Source organism: Physeter macrocephalus, chromosome 17 (assembly GCF_002837175.3).
Source record: "Physeter macrocephalus isolate SW-GA chromosome 17, ASM283717v5, whole genome shotgun sequence".
In the NCBI taxonomy this organism is placed as follows: Eukaryota; Metazoa; Chordata; class Mammalia; order Artiodactyla; family Physeteridae; genus Physeter; species Physeter macrocephalus.
In genome coordinates, this window is record NC_041230.1 from 41,854,752 (window position 1) to 41,870,262 (window position 15,511).

Here is a 15,511-nt window from a genome sequence, read left to right on the forward strand (position 1 = left end):
CTGGGCCTGCGCGTCCGGAGCCTGTGCTCCGCAACGGGAGAGGCCGCAGCGGAGGGAGGCCCGCATACCACAAAAAAAATAAATAAATAAAATAAAATAAAATATCTATAAACTCATACATAGAAGACGGGAACAGACTGCACTGATAGATGTCAAACTCTCTTGCTCTAAACCTACAATTAAAATATTCTTAACATATAGTTGGTCTGGACTAGGCAAGCTGAAGCAATGGTTAATAGGTGATACCATTTATACCAACTATTCAAAGCACAAGAAATTGTTTTTTTCTAATTCCTTAGAAGTTGCCTGAAGTTTCAACACCTGTGTAGGAGGGGGAGACCTAAAAATCCAGAGGTCTAGAAGGTTTCCTAAGACAATTTAGAGCAGAATTAACAAGAGGACTCTAAGGAATTGAGTGTCTCTTAAATTTGGAAATTCAGAATAATAGTGACACCTATGAATCACTACTATGTGTCAAGCACTTTGTATGCATTTGCAAAATCTTCATAATAACTACTATACAGACTAATTTCTATTTCACAGCTAAGAACCAAAGGCTTAGATAAAATAGTTAGCACAAGGGTATAGATCTAATAATAAGAGGTAGAGCTGAAATTTGGAATCTGGCTGTCTGATTTGGCCCACTGGCCAGTCACAAAACTATCACTGCAGGAACTAAAAGAAAATAATAAAAATTTTCTGAACTAGAATTGCAAATAATAAAATGGCTTTCAGACCAGACCACATTACTGCTTGAAGCAGAGAACAATATTCTGATAATTTTACTACATGAGGAGAAATTAAAATGTGGCTGGGAGGTGAGATGACATTTTGTAGACGAGGTGGGGTCGAATTTGCTGAAGAAGGCCATGAGCATCTCTAATAAGGAAGAGAAAGGGCCTTGCTAAGGTGAGTATTCTCAACAATTCGTTCAATGGCTTTGTACGTGAGGCTAACAGTCCAGTTTTTTCTTTTTCTTTTTTTTAATTGAAGCATAGTTGTTTTACAATATTGTGTTAATGTCTGCTGTACAACAAAGTGATTCAGCTATAAATATATATATACATTATTTTTTCATATTCTTTTCCATTATGTTTTATCATAGGATACTGAATATAGGCATCCGGTTTTGAAGTACAGAGGGAAGGTCTGGGAAAGGTCAGTTACAAGAGCCACCCTTGGCGGAGGGCAGCGTCCTCGCTTCACTATTGACAGGTGCAGCCCTTCACCCCCCCTTCCTTGTCCTGCCCGTACTTCGGAGGAGGGGACAGCAGCAAATAATCCTCCCTGTACCTCAGTCCTCCAAACCTAGGGCGGCCGACAACGGAGGCCCAGCCCTGCGGTGGCGCAGGCCCGCGAGGTCCCCCGCCACCCGCCCTGCGGCTTGCGGCTCGCAGCGCCCAGGACGCACAGGGCCCGCGGCTACGCAGGGCCGAAAGGGCTGCGGGTGGGGCGGGGCCGGCGGGACTACAGGAGGAGCGGGGCCGGCCGGACGGCAGGGGGCGGGGCCGGCGGGCTGCGGGGGCCGGCGGGCTGCGCGGGGCGGGGCCGCAGGCTGTTCGCGCTCGCCGCCGAGGCTCCGTGCGGCGTAGCGCCGGCCCGGCGTCCCTGAGCAGCCTCCACAAGCCGCAGATGGGGGAGGTGGAGCCGGGCCCCGCGGGCCCGCTCGAACCCCCGGAGCCGCCCGAAGCGCCCGCGAGCCGCCGGCCGGGCGGGATCCGGGTCCTGAAGGTGAGGTGGGCGGGCGGGTTGGGGAGGGACCGAGAGAGGGGAGAGGCCGCCCCTACCCCGCGCGGTGGCCGAGGCAGCCGGCGACCCCCACCTCGCGTCGGTCAGTCAGCCTTGCGGCTCAGTCGCCCCCAAAGCCCGGCTGGAGGGGCCGCGGCACCAGCGGAGGCCTCTGCAGCTGGCCCCCGCCGAGGCCGCGGCCGTCTCCGTCCCCACCGCTGCCCATCCCTGGCCGCGTGCCACCCGCCTCGTAGGCCCACGCCTGGGGCTGGCGTCCACCCGGTCGCCGCCGCCACTCGGCTCCTTCGGGACCCCGGGGCCCGCCTCTGCCTCCCCCGGTTGCGCACGGGGCCCCAAGGCCGGCGGCTCCTGGCCCGAGAGCGGAGCTGATAGTACGCAGGGCTTTCTCTCCGGACACCTGAAGACATCACCCCAGCGGGAGGATGGCGGCGGTGATTGGTCGGGCTCTGCGGTGTGCTGGGGCTGCGCCGGCTGGAGTGGGCCGTCTCTGCCCTCGGAGCTTACCACCGAAGTTAAGACCCGCTTCTCGCTCCGGAGCGCGGGCCTGGGGAGAGAATCCCCGGAGGAGCTTAATCTCGGGGAATCGCTGGGCGTGTTGCAGAAGGGAGGAGGGGTTGGACAAGAAGGGTCATTCCTGCTGGCGGGAGTGGGGCTGACTGACAATCCAGGGAGACGCTGACGGGGGAGCAGTTATGCAACAGGCAGCTAACGGGGCTTTTGGCAGGAATGGGGGGGAGTAGGAGGAAATGAAGGCAGATGCAGGCGGTGGGGGAGTGGAGTCTTGAAGGTGATGACAAGAAGTTAAAATGCACAGGAATGTAGGGTGGGAAGGGGACAGTGAAGGTGGTTAAAAGGAGGGGTGTGGGGGACTCACTGGATGGAGTTTTCTACTAGCCTTCGAAATAGTTGGAGAGAAATTTTTCTCTAGGTCAGATATGTAAACTAGGTGTCCTGGAGATGGAGTGGAATTCCTTCTAAAGTTCTAGAAGAGGAATCAGCAGGCTTTAAAACTTGCCAGAGAAAAGGAAGAGAGCAAAGAACATTTAGATTTGACGTGTTTCAAAAATACTTTGCAAAACAATGAAAATTTATAATGTTTAAAAATTCATTAAGTAATAGTTCTTTGGGATTGAGGGTGCGCACTGTATACTCGCTACTAAGATTATACGTAGGGCATCACAAAGAAACAACAACATTGAAAAAAATAATAGATTTGAAGCATCTGGTGAATCCATGAAACAACATAAATTAGAACTCTAAAATATAAAACTTTTTTTCTGCTACTACCTCCCAGTCTTAGTGAAGCGACTTAAAGAAATAATTTTTCATAGTTTATCTCCACTTCTGCATAGACCTTATACATATTTACTTTAATCATGTTTACATTAAATATTACATTATATTAAATATAATTTATATTAAAATTATATTTTAATTAAATATAATTACTCAAAGTCTTTTGGATATTTACTTAAAACTGTAAGGTCACAAAAATGTAAATTGTGAATGAACTTAAAAAAGTTCTTCTGGCCTGGCTTATCAGGAAAGGGCAGGTCTGAGAGATAGGTAATGCCCTCTGGCCTAGTAGGTAAACAGCCTTGGCTATTTTTACAACTATTTTTTTGGTGGGAAGAGAGTGAGTTGTGGGAGGGAAGGAATTGAGAAATGAGGATCTTTTTTGAAGGGTTCGACCTTCCTACACTTCCAGGAAGTGGTCCAACCTACCACTGGTTCCGTGGGGGTCCAATCTGGGGACCATTAGAAAGAGTCCAGAAATTGATCTTGATTATAGTGCTGAGCTGGTGATGTGGGAGGCTAACAGTATCTTAGACCTTTGCATCCTTGCAAATAAATGGGATCGGCTGTGAAGAATAGGTGCGGTGTGTTCTACAAACAGAAGTTCCCTTCAGTAGCTGAGTGGTTGAATTTTGTGTCAGGTGAAACTGGAAAGGAATATGTAAGTAGAAGACTTTCAGAATCAGGAAGAAAGCCATAGTCTCCTACATGTTCTTTTCTGAAAACCCTTTGAAAAAGGCTTACCATTCTTTTTTGTAACTCTTTTATACTTAATACCAAATCATGAACGTCATTATTGTCAAAGAGTATAGATCTTCATAAAAAGGCTAATATAGCTAAACTGGTGTAACTTTAACCAGATTAGATCTAGGTCCACCGTATGGCATACTGGAAAATTTGATTGAAAATCTGCCCCCAGATTTATTTAGCAAATTGCTATTTATTTATTTAAACGTCTTTATTAGAGTATAATTGCTTTCAATGGTGTGTCAGTTTCTGCTTTATAACAAAGTGAATCAGTTATACATATACATATGTCCCCATATCTCTTCCCTCTTGCATCTCCCTCCCTCCCACCCCTCTAGGTGTTCACAAAGCACCGAGCTGATCTCTCTGAGCTATGCAGCTGCTTCCCACTAGCTATCTATTTTACGTTTGGTAGTGTATATATTATATGTGTTAGCATACGGTATTTGTTTTTCTCCTTCTGACTTACTTCACTCTGTATGACAGACTCCAGGTCTATCCACCTCATTACAAATAACTCAGTTTGATTTCTTTTTATGGCTGAGTAATATTCCATTGTATATATGTGCCACATCTTCTTTATCTGTTCATCTGTCGATGTACACTTAGGTTGCTTCCATGTCCTGGCTATTGTAAACAGAGCTGCAATGGACATTGTGGTACATGGCTCTTTTTGAATTATGGTTTTCTCAGGGTATATGCCCAGTAATGGGATTGCTGGGTCATATGGTAGTTCTATTTTTAGTTTTTTAAGGAACCTCCATACTGTTCTCCATAGTGGCTGTATCAATTTACATTCCCACCAACAGTGCAAGAGGGTTCCCTTTTCTCCACAGCAAATTGCTATTTAGAATATAGTCCTTTATAACTGTAGTTAGAATGTGAGTATGAGATTTTTAATACTCTTTAAGATTATTGGGAGTATCCTTGAAGCAGAGATTTCCAGATGTTTGAAAATTTGGAGAGTTTTTTTTTCTTTTTTTTTTACTCAGTCTGTAGAAGAAATGAAGTTATAATTAACCTAGTCAGTGGATTCTGTGAGATGCATTTTTTCAATAATAGTTTCAGGTTTTTCTCAAAATAATGTGTGTGTATGGCTTTTAAAATCAATTACTACCAAAAAGATTTTAATGAACTGAAATATTCTTCCCCTCTTTATCTCATCCACCCCTTCCAAAATATTCCTAGAGATGAGCCCATATTCTAAAGTTTTGAATGCAGGAACATATCTCCTACTTTAGGGTATTTCACAGTCTAGTAGAACTCAACTGAGTATGAAGAGTTACTTCAGTAGATCCTGTTCTACCATGCATACCTTAGAGTTAGTTCATTGGGCGTTTAATAGTTTATCACCTTTGAACTGATCAGAGCCCTCATTTTTAGAGGGTTAAAAGTGTAAAACTGAAGTGGGTACTTGAATCATGGCTTACTCTGAAGATTTTGGCTTTCGAGAAATATCTTTAAGTCTTAAATGTGCTCTTTATACACTTGTTTGATGTGAGGGTGATTATAGTTATGTTCCCTTTTAGAGAAACTTGTCAATAGTTCTTATATAAGAGTAAAGGGAGGAAATAAAGTGTTCTCCATCTAGCAATTCCAGTGGAATAGTGATTCTAAAAGCTGCAAGCATCTCAGAGGACAGAAGTGACCTTTCCAATATTTACCTGATGGTTTAGGCAGTGGAGAAGGAAGCACTAGGTAATTCAGCAGTAACTAATGATAGCTAAACAGTCCATCTAGATTGTTGCCAGAAGGCTATGCTTGCGTGGTATCTAGGCCTTTAAATGCCCATTGAACAGGTTTAAGAGAATGATATCTACTAAAGTTCTAACTCAGCAGTTTATTTTCATGGGGTGGAATATATCATATAAACAGGAGATACATTCTTTGACCAACACACATGGGTTTCAACAGTGTAAAGTTCTTAAAGACTTTATGTATAGTCTTAAGGGAAATAGATATACACATGAAAAAATGACTGTTAAAAATCCTCACAGAAGAAAAATCATGGATGAACTAATGTAATACTTCTTGGGGTCTGCCTTGACTTTTCTAAGATTGATAAGGTTAATGGGATATTATTTGACCTTAAAAAGTTTTTTTAAAGAAGTTTTTTGGTGGATGTTTGGAGTGGTGTCCACTGGCCCTCTCTTAACAGCAATGAGCAAAATTTCTCTCCACTGAGTGCAGAATGCAGAGCTTCCTTGTATAAATGTTACTGCACCGTATAGAATACTGTTTTCAGATGGTTCAGTTGATCTTTACCAAAGATTAAAAAATAAGGAATATTTAAAATCACTGTCTAATTATGCAGTGGTTAAGATTATTTAGTGGTGTAAATATGATGGTCCCTGTGTTTATAAAATACGTGCTCAAAAGCCCTTTGTTAATTCTGAGATGTTCAGCTTTGAGAAAATGCTCTTGATGAGAAGAAAGACACCTAGTTCCCACTTGTAGCAGGGGTTTATCCTACTTATCTAAAGTTAGAATCAGTAATAATCCTCATGGTTTTGATTAGCTGTACTCAAATCCCTAAGATCTGTAAAATGATCAATTCACCTGTTATCATAAATTTAAACAATGAACCATTCTCGATTTCTTGTTTTTCTTTCTCTCCATGTGGGGAATACCTTCTAACTTTTCCTTCGCCTTTCTTTATCATCTTCAGAGATTTAATTTTAGGCGCCACAGTTATCCTCAAATATTTAATCTCAGTAATTACAAAAATAATATTTGCTTTATTTATAGATATTTCTGTTTTCCAGTGAGGAATAGTAGCAAAAGTATTTTATTTACTTTGTGGCTGATACAGCGGAAAGATGATAGGGTTTCCTATAAAAATGGAGATTTTTTTTCCCCAAGTTTGTTCAACTTCTTGCTAAAGCTAATTAGGCTAAAGTACAGATTGGGAATGTCTGTGACATCACTGAGTTCTGCATGCATCTCTGGGCCACCCAGGTGCTAAGGGACTGTAATAGGTTCTCAGTGTATAAGAGAAGAAGAAATACCAAATAAATAATTAAAAACTCATTGTGATTTACATGGTAATGGAAGTATGTTTAAGGTGAAGAAGTTCTGTGGAGGAGAGTGTAGAGTTATTAATTCTTTTTAATTAGTAGGAGAAAGCAGGGATGGGAGACATGGAAAGCTCCACAGAGAGGGTGACATTTGAGTAATTTTGAAGAATAACTACTCAGATGGACAAGATGGAGAAGGACATTTCAGGCAAGTCACAGAATTGTGGAATAGTTGGTGTGTTTGGGGAGTTGGATATGACAATCAGAGTGAAATACAGTGGGGAGTGGCCCTGGAGAGGTGGGTCAGTGTAATTGTGGAAATTCGTTTTTTATTAACGGGAATAGAAATGGCCCATTTAAAAACAAATAGAGCAGGTAAATATTGATCTTTAGAAACTTGTTATATTGCTGTAGCAGTTGTTTTTGCTTTGAGATAATGTGACTTCACAATGTATATGCATACCTAAGTTATCGAATGCAACAGTAATTTTTATTTTGAAACATGAGGATAATGGAAAGAATATTTGTGCAGTATTGTGTTGATTCTGTAGTTCCTTATTTGGGATATGAGGCAGAGGACTAGGACCCTAGAGAAACTTTCAGTTTGCATATGGAGACATACAGAAATGTTTATTGCAGCATTGTTTGCAACAGTGAAAAATTAGAAACAAACTAAATGCCCTCAGCAGGAGAATGGATAAATTTCAGTGTATTCGTATAATGGAATGTTATTCAAGAGAATGAGCAGGGTGTATTAATCATAGATATTTCTCTAAACCAATGTTGAATCAAACAAAAAAAATTACAGGGTGAAACGTAAGTATGTTAGGTTTTAGATAAAGTTTTAAACCATGTAAAACAATACTATATAGAGTTTATAGATATATACGTATATGGTAAACATAAAAAAATGCATGGGAAGACTTCCCTGGTGGCACAGTGGTTAAGAATCCACCTGCCAATGCAGGGGCACGGGTTTGAGCCCTGGTCTGGGAAGATCCCACATACCACGGAGCAACTAAGCCCGTGAGCCACAACTACTGAGCCCACATGCCACAACTACTGAAGCCCACGCACCTACAGCCCGTGCTCTGCAACAAGAGAAGCCACCACAATGAGAAGCCCGTGTACCGCTACGAAGAGTGGCCCCTGCTCGCCACAACTAGAGAAGGCCCATGCACAGCAACACAGACCCAACGCAGCCAAAAATCAATCAATCAATAAAAATCAGAAATTTTTAAAAAATGCATGGGATGATAAACACTATAGTAGAGTGTTTATTTCTGGGGAGAGAGGGAGGGGAATGCGATTTTTTTAGGTAGTAGGTGGCTTTAGCTATATATGTAAGGATATATCATATGTATGTTCTTTAGAATAATGATCTGAACTAAATATGGCAAAATATTAAAGTTTGTGAAAATTAGGTAGTAGGTACACTACTGTTGTTCTTGACATTTTTTGGAAAACATTAAAAAAAGGTCAGAAGATGACTGATAGGGACTTTCCTGGTGGTCCAGTGGTAAAGAATCTGCCTTCCAATGCAGGGGACATGGGTTGGGTTTCGATCCCTGGTTGGGGAATTAAGATCCCACATGCCACGAGGCAACTAAGCCCATGCGCCTCAAACTACAGAGCCCGTGTGCCCTGGAGCCTGTGCGCCACAATTAAAGAAAGAAAACCCGCACACCGCAATGAAGTTCCCGTGTGCCGCCACTAAGACCTGATGCAGCCAAAAATTAAAAAGTAAAAAAAAATAAAAATAGAAAAAAAATGATGATGGACAGAGTCATGAACAGCTAGCAGTAAAGAGAATGAAATTTTTCAGTTTAGGGCTGGGCATGGCAGGTGCAGAAGGCTCTGTGAGAGGAGGCGGTACTGAGTCAAGTATTGGTGACTATGGAGTGGAAAGGCGGGCTGAGGACTGAATATGTCTAATTCAGTCAGACATTTGAGCTAATGATTTCTTTTTCCTGATGTTTTTAGAGAACTATGAAACGCAATGGGAGCAGACATTGTCTGAATAGGAGAAGTCGGTTTGGCTCTCGAGAGAGAGACTGGCTGCGAGAAGATGTGAAGAGAGGCTGTGTTTACCTGTATGGAGCAGACACCGCCACGGCCAGTGCAGCCAGCGCCGCCTCCGCTGCCTCCTCCTCCTCCGACTTACATCTTGTCCTTTGCACAGTAGACACGCCAGCGTCAGAAATTTGTGCTGGAGAGGGAAGGGAACGTCTTTATTTGCAGCTTCATGGAGACCTGGTCAGGTGAGGTCAGAGTTTTACCACTAATTCTCCTGCAGTATAAGTCACATGTGTTTCTGCTTGGAAGTGGGCTTTAGGACTTTATTCGTGCTGGAGCTGATGATGGTTATGGGGTCACTAGGCTTGAAAAAAGATTTGTCCTTGGAATGCTAACATTAGGATTCTAGAATTTAAAAACTGTCAGTGAAGGAAAATTTGATAGTTACTTCATTTGGATTATATCATAGGTCGGATATCTAAATTTAAAATAATTTTCTTTTTTTAAGATTTTTTAAAAATTAAATTTATTTATTTTTGGCTGCATTGGGTCTTTGTTGCTGTGTGTGGGCTTTTCTCTAGTTGCGGTGAGTGGGGGCTACTCTTTGTTGCGGTGCACGGGCTTCTCGTTGCGGTAGCTTCCCTTGTCGTGGAGCACGGGCTGTAGGTGCGTGGGCTTCAGTAGTTGTGGCTCGCAGGCTCAGTAGTTGTGGCTCACGGGCTCTAGAGCGCAGGCTCGGTAGTTGTGGCTTGCGGGCTTAGTTGCTGTGTGGCATGTGGGATCCTCCCGGACCAGGGCACGAACCTGTGTCCCCTGCATTGGCAGGCAGATTCTTAACCCCTGCGCCGCCAGGGAAGCCCAAAATAAATATTTTTAAAGTTTTTAAGTAATACATATAAACAGAATGAAATAGAAATGTGTAAAAGGAAATAGAATGAGAAGTACCTATGGTCATGCATGAGTATGTGTCATTATTTGTATACAAATTTTAAAACTAATGGTGCCACATGCAACATGTCAACTTAATATCTCTTAGTAATCTTTCCATATTAATATTTATATAATTTTCATTTATTTGATGGCTAAATAGTATTTCATTTTATGAATCTACCACAATTTTAGCTAGTCTGCTATTAATGGACATGTAGGTTGTTACCAGCTTTTTACTACAAGTACTGCTGCAGTGAATATCCTTGTACCTGTGATATTTCTCCCATGTGGAAGTCATCTGTAGGGTAAAGTCCTAGAAGTGGAATTGCTGGCTCAAAGTGTATATGCATGTTTAATTTTGATAGATTTTGTCAAATTCCTCTTCATAGAACTTATACTTTGATGAATAATATAAAAGTATACCTATTTCCCCCTTACTTTCTCCAGAATACGTTAAATTTTACATATACAGGCACATCCTCATGCACGAGCACATACTTGATTGTGAATAGAAATGATTGTCAACAGTTTTTAGAGAATCATAAATTCAGCATTCCAAGGACAAATCTTTTTTCAAGCCTTATGACTTAGATTTTTGCAAATCTGATAGGAATTTTGTTATTTTGTTTTAATTTTCATTTATGTTAATGGGTTAGGTTGAGCATATTTTCATAGGCTTAAAAGCCATTTTTGTTTTCTTTAAAATCTTTTATATAAACGTGAAGAAAAGTAGTCTCATAGTAGTGTTATACTGTGCGTATGAACTCTTTGATCAGCTTTTTAAAAAAAAAACTATTAGTTCTTTGAGTTAGACCTCACGTAAGAGCTCCTTAAGTGCCTGACCATTGACTTTCTCTCCTCTCCTTTCCCTGTAATAAATAAATGTCTCAAAACAGAATTCAAAACTGTGGATTCAATACTGTTGAAAGTGAGAAAGGAGGCTCCCACTTACCCCTAAAAATGTGGCAATGATAGTAACACCTTTAGCTGAGCTAAACATTGATATCATTTTAAAGTCTAAACTGGGGTTTATTATGTGTTCCTTGAGGATTTGGACTAATTCCTGAAAAAGTAGATTAGCCCTTGAATGTTTTCCTTGTTCTCCAGTTAACTACATTTCCTAAATCCATTTGTAAAACGAAAGGATCAGACTGGGTGATCCTTAGGCTTTTCTAAATCTTAACACTGATTCCGATCTAATTTTATCAGGTGGAAAGCCTTGACCTACATTATAGCTGGTAGTGATTGACGGAGTTCAAGTATTTAAACCTAAGACTTACTCATCTGTATACCAATGTGTGTATATACAAAAATACTAGAAAAGTGGAGAAAACCCCAGTTGAATTGGCTTGCTACTACTAGTTGTGTAGTTAGTTAAGAGTCCAAATGTGATATAATTTACTTTTGTGAATCTAAACTGTACTTAAAATGGAGAGTTTGTCTCTTTTTAGTCCTGTAGCCTTGATAATTTCGTAAGGAAATAGCTCTTTGAAAACATAATTGATTACAAAATAATGAAAACACTGTTGAACTGTGGTTTGAAGATATGAATATATATATATTTTTAAAATTTTAAAATATTTGTACAATTTTTAAAGGTTATACTCCATTTGCAGTTATTATAAAATATTGGCTATATCCCCTGTGCTGTACACTACATCCTTGTAGCCTGTCTGACACCCAGTAGTTTGTGCCTCCCATTCCCCCCCCGCCCCCCGTGTTGCTCCTCCACCCACCACTGGTAGCCCCTAGTTTGTTCTCTATATTTGCAAGGCTGCTTCTTTTTTGTTACATTCACTAGTTTGTTGTGTTTTTAGATTCCACATAGAAGTGCGATCATACATTATTTGAGATCTGAATATATTTTCATTGCTGGAGTAGGAGCTCAAGAAGCCTCAGCCAGCCAAAGAAATGATGATGATAGATTTTAGCTAACATTAAGTGCTTTCTTTTGCTAGTTAACGGGCTTACTGCTTTATGCACATTTTCTCATTAAATCCTCACAGTAACTCTAAGAGAGGTAGGGTTATTCCTTTCCAATGAGGAAAATTGAGGCTCCTCGAGAGGTCTGGTAACCTGTTCAAGGCCAGGCAGGTACTGCCAAGCAGTTGGAATGTTGACATCATTCATGATAGATGGCGGACTTCCTTCTGAGTAAAGGCCCTCCCGGAGGGGAACTGGCACAGTGTGCCTTACTCAGTTTCACTATTTAATCATAATTGTTTAAAGATCTTTTTTAGACCTCTTACTCAACGGTTAATTGCTTGAGTTCAGTCTTAAGTTTATCGCATCAGAAGAATAGGTACTTTCTTTGTAATAGCCCTTCATAAGATAGTTGACAGTCTAACGCAATATTTTTTTTTTTTTTTTTTTTTTTTTTTTTTTTTTTTTTTCGTTTTTTTTGCCTCTCAGGCTCCGGACGCACAGGCTCAGCGGCCATGGCTCACGGGCCTAGCCGCTCCGCGGCATGTGGGATCTTCCCGGACAGGCCCAGCGGCCATGGCTCACGGGCCCAGCCGCTCCGCAGCATGTGGGAATCTTCCCAGACCGGGGCGCGAACCCGGTTCCCCTGCATCGGCAGGCGGACGCGCAACCACTGCGCCACCAGGGAAGCCCCGCAATATCTTTTTTTAATAACGTTTTTTGCTGCTTAATGAAGTGTGATTTATATTCATTGTAGAAATTTTGGAAAAATGAAAAAGTATAAAGAAAAATAATTTTCATTGCTTATGCTTTTTGTAGATTATCTCACTTAATCCTCATAACAATCTTGTGAGGTAAATACTTTCCCCATTTTATAGATGAGGAAAATGAGTCTTAAAAGAGTTAATCATCTCACCTAGAATCACTCGGCTGGTAAGTGTAGAGCTGGAATTTGAACTCTGGCATTCTGACACCAGATCCCATATATTACCCTCCCCCTTCCCCTGCCATGCTGACATTTTTTTTCCAGATCTTTTTCAAAATGAGTGTGTTTGTGTAATTTTAAAAAATTACGTATTTGGACCCACACCATATATTCAATTTTATTTACGGCTTACTTCAATTAATTTCCTTGTGTCATTAAAAATTCCTTAAATACCAGTTTTAATAACTACAAAATATTCTATTTTATGCACATACTATAACTTGTTTAAAATTTGAGAAATTATATGCAGTAATGGTGTAGAGATTGGATTCTGGATTGAGAGTGTGTGTGTTCAAATTGGCTCTGTTACTATGCAAGATGCCTAACGCTTTGTCCTCAGTTTACTAATCTGTACAATGGAGGATGATAATATTTACATTATAGAGTTATCACGAGGATTAAATAGATTATACATGTTATGAAGATTAAATGAATTAATACTTGTAATGCTTCTTAACCTCGAATGTCCAGCTGGGGAGCTTGTTAAAATGCAGATTCTGATTCAGTGGCTCTGGGGTGGGGCCTGTGGGTCTATATTTCTATTAAGCTCCTAAGTAATGTGCTCCACTTTGAGGAGAAGGAGGTAAACTGCTTAAAATGTTGCCTGGACCTAGTAAGTGCTCAATAAGTGTTACCTGTTTGGGTTGTTTCAAGTCATTCAACCCTTAGAAGTAGTGTGACGACTAAACCTTTGCCCATGACTCTTTACATTGTTGATTTCCGTGAACTAGGTCCTAGAAATGGGATTACTGGCACTAAAATTACCCCATGTTTTTCCTAAATCATCCATGACTTCCTTCTTTCCTTACTCTTTTTAAATCATGGACTTGTCACTTGAATTTAACAGAGGGATTACTAGTTTATAGAATTTTAGCACTTGAAGGAACCTAAGAGAGATACCTACTAGCAGGGGTCTCCAACCCCTGGAACTGGGCCGCACTGCAGGAGGTGAGCAGTGAGCGAGCGAAGCTTCATCTGCCGCTCCCCATGGCTCGCATTACCGCCTGAACCCCCTCCCGCCACCCCCCACCAGCCTCCCCGCCGCCGGTCTGTAGAAAAATTGTCTTCCACGAAACCGGCCCCTGGTGCCAAAAAGGCTGGGGACCGCTGCCGACTAGTAAAATGAACCCAACCTACCAGCCTCACCATCCACTGCCCTTTCCCTCCGGAAATACGTGTGGGGGCAGGGCTTTTGGTTATCACAACTACGGGGGAGGGTTACCAGCGTCTAAGGTCAGCATTTAGAACAGGGAGCCTTAATGTCCTCAATGTGTGGGACCATCTTGTACAGCAAAGAATTGTCCTGCCTAAAAGGCCAGTAACTACCCCATGGGAATCACTGAAACCATTTTCTTTCGTTTTATGGATGTGAAACAGAGGCCTGGAGAGGTCAGGTGCTTTGAGCTCTCTTCTGCATACATTTTTTATCTACATTTAGAAAATAATATTGTTTCCCTAAAGGAGGCTAGGCTTTGTAAGGAAACCGACACAGGTTCAAACCCTGATGCCATATGTACTAATTGTGTGACTCTCTGAACCTCATTTTTCTTATTTCCTAGTTGTGTAAGGTCTAAAGAGGTCAGGTCTAAAGCACATTCCTGCAGCTGCCTGGTGTTAGTGCTCTCGTTGCAACACAAGTATCCCGTCTCCCAGTCCAGCGCCCTTTATGTGATACCATTTGGTCTGTCTGTTTTATTGGACTGTTTAAGTGACAAATGACTCAGTAGTGAAGCTTCGTGTAATCATTGCCTTCTCTTTGAAAAGTTGTAAAAATATCACATGTAACAAAATGAAGTGCCCTTTGGCTTGTATTTTTACTTTTTTTTTCAGTCATCAAAATGACTAAGATTTCTGTGGTTGATACACTATCTTTTAAGATAAGCTAAGAATCGATAAAATATATCTAACAGAAAATTATGCCCTCAGGATTTGGGATCCTGAGTTCTAATTCCTTTACTATCACTGACTTGCTGGGTGACCTCTTAACAAGTCACTAAAGTTTTGTTTACCATATTTTGATATTGTAAAAGTGGAATGAAAAGTCCTCTTTCAGGATACATACTGAGCTGATTAACCCTGAGGAAGGAAAAAGGAGATTATTTTTGTTTTGTGTTTCATATTTCTGTACTATTTTAAAGCTCTAAAAGACTGTGTTACACATTAAGTAATTTGTTTTTATTAAAACTTTGGTTTGTTTTTTACATTTTAATACTTCTAAAATCAGTGTGTATCTTACAGGTGTTGGTAGGTCATAGTCTCACTGGCAGTGTTTTTTCTTTCTTAATGGTTATTACAATGCCATCTGGTTTACTGCAGTACAGTTCTGACACTAACCACGCAGAGTTTGCACACACTTCCTTCACAAGTTAAAGGACATTACATCTGAAACTAACACAACGTTGTTAATCAGCTATACTCCAATATAAAATAAAAATTAAAACAAACAAACAAAAAATAAGTTAAAGGGCCTGGTCTCCAACAAGACTGCCCTAACTTTACACTCTGGTTGCACTTCTGGCCAACTGGATAAAAATTTAGGGGGCTCCCATGACCCCTTCAGGTTCAATAATTCACTAGACTGTCTCACAGAACACAAGAAAGCAATATTTAAGATTACAATTTTCATATAAAGGATACAAATCAGGACCAGCCAAATGAAGACAGACATAGGGCGAGGTCTGGGAGCATCTGTGTTACCCTCCCAGCACATTAGTGTGTTCATCCATTGGGAAGCTTCAGTACAGAGTTTTTATTGAGGTATTGGGGTTGGCTTGACTGATTTAATCATTGATCAGGTAAGTGCTTGAACTCAAATCTCCAGCCCTCCCCTCCCCCAAGGTCGGGCTCA

At 41.1% G+C, this 15,511-nt stretch overlaps 1 protein-coding gene across 1 annotated transcript in view; it reads left to right on the forward strand.

The window, feature by feature from the left end:
* Positions 1-1,597: 1,597 nt before the first annotated feature.
* The window catches only part of PHLPP2 (PH domain and leucine rich repeat protein phosphatase 2), a 72,938-nt gene continuing 59,024 nt past the window's right edge, over positions 1,598-15,511 (forward strand). Inside the window, exons 1-2 of the mRNA XM_024124975.3 lie at positions 1,598-1,731; positions 8,793-9,070. Of these exons, the coding sequence (XP_023980743.2) occupies positions 1,633-1,731; positions 8,793-9,070 (377 nt within the window). The 5' untranslated portion in view covers positions 1,598-1,632. The remainder of the gene's footprint in view (positions 1,732-8,792; positions 9,071-15,511) is intronic.